The 9,407-nt window shown below is 42.6% G+C and overlaps 1 protein-coding gene across 1 annotated transcript in view; it reads left to right on the forward strand.

Annotated features, from left to right (window-relative positions):
* Window positions 1–8,585, forward strand: part of LOC122760754 (diacylglycerol kinase beta) — a 74,896-nt gene extending 66,311 nt beyond the window's left edge. Inside the window, exons 22-23 of the mRNA XM_044015925.1 lie at window positions 1,223–1,283; window positions 2,478–8,585. Coding sequence (XP_043871860.1) covers window positions 1,223–1,283; window positions 2,478–2,576 — 160 coding nt within the window. The 3' untranslated portion in view covers window positions 2,577–8,585. The remainder of the gene's footprint in view (window positions 1–1,222; window positions 1,284–2,477) is intronic.
* Window positions 8,586–9,407: the final 822 nt, after the last annotated feature.

Genomic DNA, 9,407 nt, shown 5'->3' on the forward strand with positions numbered 1-9,407 from the left:
TATATAGTGGTAACCATTTTAGCTCTTTTTGGGCCTTAATTGTTCTCCTAGATACACAATGTAGACGGAAACATATTATTGTGCATTTTATTTGCTCAAATAAGTAGTAACATACTTTAAAAGTGAGACAGAGTTGGACAGAAACCCAGTTATTGTTCAGTTAGTGTTGTAAATACCCCATAAGTAACTGATTGACTTCAGAACCTCAATCAACAACACTTTAAAAAAATCTTTTCAGCAACTGCATTCACTTCAGTTGGAAGATAGTAAAGATATATACCAGATATACTCACAAAATGGGCGATACAGTTCATTTGTGCTGTAAATAGTCGTCATTTTTGGGCGAAAACAGCAAAAAGACTTCAAAAGTTTTTTGAAAAATCTCCGGAAACTAGGAAATATTCACATTTAAGAAGCAGAAAAGTCACATAAACAAGAAAATATTCCCATTTAAGAAGCTTAAAAATCACAGAAACTATAAAATATTCACATTTAAAAAGCTGAAAAATCACATAAACTCATATCTGTATATTAGCTTCTCACTCACTATGAGTAGTTTTAACATCATAATAAGAAAAGTTGGTTTTATTTCCTCTTAAAACCTAATCAAACTGCTTTTGTTGCCTAGACTACAGACAGGACTCAGAGTCGTATAAACGGTAGAATACATAACCCAGACTGTGATTATGTTCCGCTGGAGACTTTTTGCTCCTGTCACCACATTAGCGCTGCGGCCTCCTCTAAGTGTGGACACTTTTCACATTCAAAGAGAGCGGTTGTCGGTTGTGTTGCTGCCGTGTTTGTGTTTCCTCTGTGTGACTTGGCCACTTACAGCGCTGTGGAGGAATTAGTGACATTTGTAAGTTTGTCCTCGCAAAAACTGCCCCTCATATTTTCCTAGAGCAGAACTAAACGCGTATTCATCCCGGCCATTCTCCCATACAGTGTTTCTGTAGCCACAGAGGCGAGCATCAAAGTCTTAAACCAACTCTGACGCTCAGTGTGTGTGTGTGTACAGTGGCTCTGTGAGTTTAAAGAGTGGGGGCCTGTCTGGGAACGGGTCTCTGGGGAACAAAAGGTGCAGTGTGTGACCCGGTCCTGGGACAGTGTGAACAGGCCTCTGAGGTGTGTGTGATCTGACCCCCACAACCTCCAAACCTCACCCCAGTCCTCTCTGCCTCCCTTTTCCCTCTCTCTCCCCCTTCCTCACCTGCCCTCACAGGACGTCGCGACGGCTGCCCATGCAGATCGACGGCGAGCCGTGGATGCAGCCTCCCTGCACGGTGAGACTAACGACGCTTTTCCACAAAGTTCCAGCGCAACTCCACTCAGTGTTTGCTTTTCCATTAGCGACCGCACCTGGCACCTGGTGTTTTTTTTAGTACTAAAATGTGATGTCAACACACTGCCGGCCACTGATTGGTCAGAGAGTGTCGTCACTGGAACAGTCATGAGCGCGACGTCTGACACAAGAATCAAAGCCAACAATGTCCAAATGCTGATCGAAGTTAAAAAGACTTAAAAATCCTGAAAACATTAACGTTAATCTCCAACATTTAGCAAAGGAAATGTATAAAATGTCAACATTTCACGGAGGCGTCCCAACGATCATGAGCCCAATCACGACCAACTTCACTTCTGGCCAGGTCACTTTGGATGAGAGAGCGACTTAAAGGTTATCAAAAGCTTCACTTAGCACTCGGGGGCGTCAAAGTTGCAGCTAATCCGAAAGAGTCAAAAGTGCCAAACATCCCGACGCTGTTATAACTCCAGGATACAAGGTCCGATCTCAACCAAACTTACTATGATTGATGGTAGTTCCACCTTGAAGATGTTTCTGGAGAACAGAGCGCATGTGGTGAAAATCCTGATCGTGATGGTGTCGTAAGAAAACACAGAATTGGTCCGGAGTCTGTGCTCCAATCACGCAGGAAGTACTGAACAATACTGTCAACAAATCTTTCTAAATCCACTGATTCTAATGATTCATTTACACCCAAAACAACCGCTTTACAAGTCACTAGTTTGTGTGTTTGTGTCGTGCTATGATGGCTCCGCCCACGTTGCGGAGGTACTGTAGTAATGGAAAACGATACCAGTCGAGCCATGCTGGAAGTGTATAGTGGAAAAGTGCCATAAAGGCCCTATTATACAGCCTGTGTTTCTGGCTTTTTGTCTCCATCTTTTTCCTCTTCACACCTCCAGCCTTAAACTCCTTCACTTGTCATGCCATCAAAAATCACTGCCTGGCTACATTCTTCAGATCAACCATTATCTGTTCACATTTGAATCATTTTCCATGTGGTTTTCGTAAACCTTTATGGAGGCGGAGGATACAGAGCTGTTGTTGTTGCGTGATGTTTGTTACATTGCAAGGTCGCCGTGAATGGGTTTGGTAGAAAAGAAAAGAAAAGAAATGTTTTCCTGTATGAGCCCAAAAACCTTCTCCATCTTCTTCTTCTGTTTGATTCTTCCAGATCAGGATCACACACAAGAACCAGGTCCCCATATTACTGGGTCCATCTCAGAAGACGCCCTTCTTTTTCTTCAAGAAACGCAACCGGAGCAGCGACTAGAACCCGAGCATGCGCACACGAACCCCCAACCCCCACCCCCAGAAAAAAAGAATGCGTATTACTTAGTAGTACAAACTGTATATGCACACACACACACATACACACGCGCAGAGGCCGGTCCATCCGTTTGAAAGCGTGAAAAACATGTACGGGAAAAAAAAATTTAAAAGCTGGATTTATTCCTGGAGGAACCAAATGAAAAGACTCGCCGTGCCAACCTTCTCCCGTGTAACCACCACCACCGTCGTCCAGACCCGTCCACTCCAGGTCCCAGATGTGGACTTAGTCAACAGTGAAGTGAATTAGCCATAAACTGAACCAGTACTGCACTGCCTACTTAACACGGCTGTGGCCACCGTTGGTTTCCACCAACTCTGGGACACGAGGAGATCGTACCGAGATCAAGACACACTACGACGAGACAGAAAGCAGCTCAGCGGCTGTTTACGAGTAAACAGAGAACGAACCACCTATGAAAACACCTGTATGAATAATGAAGGAGCTGTTTTATTGTTGGAGTGCTCACTGCAGGGCCTGACGGCATGGTACTGCCGAGGAGGGGGCGACGAACCAGGAAGCCTCATGCATTATTGACGGGTCTTGTTCGTGGTTTGATGGCAGTGGCCTGGATCAGGTAGAAGCGTAGAGATCTCGTTCAGAACTGGTATCAACGTCCATCCTGAGTGATCAGATCATGAGCAGATCGTGCCAAGTTCTGGTCTGACCACAAGACCTTTGAATGGTCTGAAAAGTGAGACTTACTGAACATCCTGGTGGGTCAAGTGGATCTTGGGTGTCCCATAAAAACATTTCTGTGCCAACCAAATACGACAGAACTAGCTAAGTTTAAAAAGCTAATTTTGATGTTGCGAAAGGTTAGAATCAAGCCTTTAAGTCGTGGTAATGCTTCTTTTGGGTTCTCCCTCTCTGGAGGTCGCCTCACAGCAGATCTTCAGATATTTGATTCGGCAGTGATGGTTTAATCCAGTTGCCCTTCCTGACGAAACACCCTCCCATTTATCTGGTCTTGGGACCAGCAATAGGTGCCCTCCAATTAATCCAATCAATTGGGATCAATGGGGATTGGGTACCTTGCTCAGGGGAACTTGCCCCTTGACCTGTCAGGATTGACCTGTCGGCATTCATCCTTTATTACATAGGCTGTTGTGAACACGTCACTGTGTTCACGAACAATCGCGACGTCACTGTGTAGTCAAACACAGGATGTGAGAGAATAATTTCTGGGATGCATTTCAACGCCAACACCATGTGGCGCTAGGTGGCGTCAAAGTCGTAGCTAATTCTAAGGACTCACCAGAAATCATGACATTGTTTTAACTCCACCATACAAGGTCCAGTCTGAACCAAACATACTATGAGTGATGATCATTCCACCTTGAAGATGTTTCCGGAGAACAGAGCGTTCCCTAGTGGCAACGGGAAACACATAGTTTTAGAATTTCCTGTTCTGTGCTCACAGGGAGTATCTGATCCACCTCAACTTTGGTGGCGTCACTAAAAGCTGACTATGGTGCAAATTTGGATGTTTATAAGAAAACAAGGAATTGGTCCTGATGGGCAACGAATGCTCGAATTCTCACAAAAATTGACATAGTCATCAACATTGTCTCACCTCACAGTAATGAACGCATCACTGTTAAAAACCTTAATTTTGCTTTCGTAAACAATTCTGTCATCAGGCCGATCGGATCACTGAGGACGGTTGTCAATATCAGGTCTGAACAGGTCCATGAGGACAATTTTCACCCATTAGAGTCAAAAATCAGTTAAACAATATTTACAGACTGTGTTGTGGACTGAAGGTAAGAGACAGGCCTTGTCCGTGTGTGCAGTTACTGCTCCATAATTTAGCCGGGGGGCAGATCGAAGAGAGAGATTGTTGGCTCATCTTTGCTTTGCTCAAGGAAACAAACTGTGTTTCAGTGCGGTTGATTCAGTCAAACAGTCACGGAATCATCAACGGCTGCTCCTCGAGTGAGTCAAGGATTGAAATAAATCCCATCAAGGGGGACGCGCACGATCGGGGCCCCCGTGGGTTTTTATTTACCAGGGTTATTGACAGGGGAGCTAAATTTATCCCCGTCCTCCAGTGAAACCCGACGCCTAATTACCGTGTCAGACATCGACTGGCAATGTCAAGTGCACGCTGTCAAAGTGCAAAATCCCCAAGCCTGCTCCGACTGGAAGGTGCCGCCACCGCCGCCACCACCGCGTGGATTCTGTGTCGTCAAGATGTCGGTTAACGACCAAATAAAGACACAGAGGAAAGGAAGTGTTTTTCCATCGTAGAAGGTGGGAGATTCATGGTTGGGACAGCAGCGAGCTCACACTTCAGTGTTTTTTTTAAAAAAAGAATGTATTCATATTACTGTCCGTACAAACTCTATTACACAGTCTGTGCCGACAGAGTATATATGTATATCTCTGGAACGTAGGCGTAGCTCACATATACTGTTTTTAATATATTACTCTTATTAATGTGGAGCTTTTAGAGTAGAGAGGAGTTCAGATCAGTATTGTTCACTGTGCAGGGCCGCTGCAGTTGCCCTCTGGTGGCCGCGGTTTTCCACTTTGTCACATTCGCATCGTCTTTGGTTTCGACTTTTTGGTCGAAAACAAATATTTATACATGGAAAAATCTGTTTAAAGGGTTTTTTGACCGATGGGATGTGTTTAGCTGGTTCAGTTTGGCTTGGCGGGAAACGTAAAACCCAGGTAATTTCTTCTTTGTCTGCGTCATTTTTGGCAAAGATGCACATTCCTGCACCATTTACACTGTGGCACACATTCCCGTTCAGGGTTGTTAGCATAGCTGTTAGCTATGAATGTTGAAAGAGCTGACCAAAATAAAAAGGAATGGTGTCAATCGCATTTTTAGGACAGGTTTCAAGTACATGAAGGAAAATTGGTGTACGTCTTAATCATATCGGGACGTACAAAAAAGTAATGGGACCTAAACCCTAAACCCGACAGGAAGGCAGGATTTAAGGGGCGATTGGGGGACGGATTTCGGTGATTTTTTCATGCGTTGTATTTAAACAAACTCATACAGTTTTAATGATAACAACTTAAATTCTGGACAGGTTACTTTGGACAAGATAGCGATTCAAATGTATCAAAAACTTCACTTAGCATCACACAGTGCGGGCGGTAGGGGGCGCCAAAAACACAACACTGTTATAACCCTACTATACAAGGTCCAATCTGAACCAAACTTACTATGATTGATGATAGTTCCTCCTTGAAGACGTCTCAGAAGAAATATTACATTTGTTTAACAGAGTGCCCCCTACTGGAAATAGGAAAACCATATTTGAAAAAAAACACGTTGATTCTGACTGAAAAAATTGTAAAAATCGAAAGTTCGCAGTAAAACAGGGAACTGGTCCTGACGGCCAAACCGATGATCGAATACACTCGGAAATTGACACACGCATCACAACACTGGCTCACCTTCACCTCCAATGTGGGTCCCCGGATTTTGCGTGGCAAAATGGCTCCACAGCGCCCCCTAGAAGAGGGGTCAAATTGAGACAAGTTTGGGGCTAGATGGCACTGAGACTATATATTTATTTTATTTATTTTTAACTGTAGTATGTTTTACGTGGCATGAGTTTGGACATTTGTGGAAACCCCGTCCTCACGAGTGCGACTGCTGAGAAGCTCTGATGGTACAAACTGAATTCCACTGACAGGGTCAGGCATTCATGTCTTTACACCCTGATTCCCTTTAAAAACACGCTGAGTCATTACTCTTACACCCAGTCTCTACGGAAACAAACCCTCCCCCACCCTGACGACACTTTGGTTTCCTCCAAACATCGGCTGGGATGTACTGTAGTTCAGGTTAGAATCACACCACTGTAAAGCCATTCAGCAAAAGTGGCGTTCATTCAAACACAACGGCAACACTGTGTAAAGAACGACGACGACAAATACTCTGCATTTCATAATAATCCTTTCATCGGTCGCTGATGGAGCCTGGGCGTCAAGAGAACTCAGTGGTGACAGAGTGCATGTTTACATTACCTTTACATTTACTGAAAGAATGGTTTTAGACAGCTACATTACCAAGTGTATATATTTGTTTATATATTATTATAATAATAATAATAATGATAATATTTTATCTGAAGTTACTGAACTTTCGTCACCGCATGCCTGCTGAAACAAATGGAGAGTGAACAAAAAAGAAATAAAGAGAGTGTGGATCTGATTATTCAAAGCTTAATGGAGGATTTCATACACACAAAGATAAAAATCATTCATTATTTTACTAAACCGATGAAGGAGTAGGTGAAACTTCAGAGTCTACAGAATATTTGTGGAGCTTCAGCTTTGAAGCCAAATCCAAATCAGACGTAAACAACTGAAAAGAATAACAATAATCACTTTGGAAAACTTTGTTTCTTTCATTTCATTCGTTTTTCCAGTCAAACTGGAAACATTTCATGGCTTTCAAAAGCTCGTTTTTGAAAAACGAGCTTTGGAAAACTGGCTTTGTGAAGCTAGCTTTGTAAAACTAACTGTAAAGCTAGCTTTAACTGTAAAACTAGCTGTGCAAAGCTAGCTAGTAGCTCTGCCTCCAAACTGCTCCCGTGGTTTCATCTAAGTGAAAATTAAAATTCAACTCAACGCTGTTGTTTATTTTTTAGTCTAAATGTTTGTTTTAGCCTCCTGACCAGGAGCCATATTCAAATTATTATGTACACAGAGCACAAACTCACACTGCGTTAATGCTCGATGTTTATGCTCCTGCTAGAGGCAGCTAACAAGGTTAGCAGAGCAGCATCGGACACGGCTAACTGACAGACAGGAGCTGCTAATGCTGCTAAAGTGGAATAAACAACGCAATTTTGAGTCAAATTTGAATGTTTTTGACGTCATGTTTTTATTTTTGTTATTTTTTTACGTTTAAAGAGGTGGTCAACATTTACGTTGACTCCAAACTTTCATCCACTCCTTCATCAACACAGTGTTAAGTAGAAAATGTGTGATTTTTCATGTTTTTGGGGTGAATTTTCATCTTAAATGTTTGTTTTTGTTTTTGTTTTCAGGGACAAGAAAAGACGTTAGTGCAGTAGACAGTACACACACACAAATACACAAACACACAAACACGCACACTGTCTGAGTGGATTTCCAATGTGTGTCACTGCTCATGTCTATTCCTGTCCTTTGAAATTAATCAATTGCCTTAACAAATAAATGTAGCCGCTCTGTGCTCGCAGACAGACAAGAGAGGTCGTAATCAGGAGATTATATGGATTATTTGTGGCACAAAATTTGCCCATTCTTAACAGCGTCTGTGAAAAAGAGCTGACGCTCACCAGGTGGATAAACAAAGAGCAGACTTCGGTTTTTTGTTTTCCATCCCAGTGAAGCACTGACGTGATTTAATCATCAAACAAAGGCACATGGTGTCATATCAGAGTCTGACTGTTTACTTTACAGATAACGTAACAAATCCCACCACACAAAACGAGACCAAAGCCAATTCTATGTTCCCTTTTTTACATTTTAACCAAATTTTCCTTAATTTCCAATTAGCTGGACTATTTTCACTTGACACAATTTACACACAGTTCAGTTGGTAATCTACTCAGCGAGTTAATGAAGCAGCAGAGTTTTTTTTTGGATTACAGGTGCTGTGACGTGTCACGTCCACAAGAACGACCGCGACACTCAAACATTTCTGGATTATACAGTCGGATTTCCTCATCTGAATAATCCAGAAATGTGATTTTCTTTGGAATGAATGAATGAATGTGTTGAATTAGTGGCATGAGGGATGTTTTCATGGTGGGTGAAACCAGGATTACCTGCACGTGTTAAAGCTACATAAATCCAGGGAGATTTTAAAAAAAAAAAAAAAGAAAATGTGGAATATAACACATTTTTGTTCCCTTTATTCTGTATTTTTGTTGCTTTTTAGATCTTTGACAAATGAATAAAGTCGAAATAAAAACAACACACCTGGACACTGGAGTTTGAGACGTGAGGGGTTTTTTTCCTTCAGTTTCTTGGATTATTGTCGTTCAAACCTCATGTACTGTTCTGCTGCGTTTGTAACCACAGCGATGATCACATTATCCGTGTAAATGATCACTGGGATGAGCGCTCTGTCTTCCCCTCAGGGTGAGTTTAGTGTGTGTGTGGGGGACACACACACACAGAGGGTCAAGGACAGACTGTCCCACCGTGGTGTCCACATGACTGTGATTGGACAGAGAGGTTGAGGAATCAATAAATTCAGCCTCTGTCGACCACAGTCACTGTTATTGTTGTTTGAGTTAAATTTAAAGTTAAATTTGTCTGACACTCCAAACTGGAGGTCTCCAACTCACGGCCCGTGGACCACATGTGGCCCCCACAGTAGATTTTTGGAGTGTACCGCGGGCTTTAGCCCCGGTGACCCCCGCGACCTTCATGTGGAAAATGAAGCAGTAAAAAAAAATGAGCATATGGCTGCAGTGCTGGTGGTTGGCCAGTGGGTGGCGGTAGCATAATTTGACGTTATTGATTGTCAGATGCAGGTAAAGCGTTCTAAAGAAGTGACAATGTTAAGATGAAAAGTAAAAAATATATTAAACAGCCACCAGGGGGCAACTCAGCTGATTGCTAAAAATGTAAGAAAATGTCAAAGAATTATATTCAGACATGAGAGAGAGAAGATAACAGAGCGAGGTTAAGAGTTTGCCTTTGGCCGACTGCAAAGATAACGAGGCAGGAATTATCTCCTGAAAGTTCTATTAATAGAAGACGAGTCACTTCTTGTCCTTCAAAGAGAAAGCATCCTGCACCCAGAGG

The sequence above is a fragment of the Solea senegalensis genome, linkage group LG2 (assembly GCF_019176455.1).
Source record: "Solea senegalensis isolate Sse05_10M linkage group LG2, IFAPA_SoseM_1, whole genome shotgun sequence".
Lineage (NCBI taxonomy): Eukaryota > Metazoa > Chordata > Actinopteri > Pleuronectiformes > Soleidae > Solea > Solea senegalensis.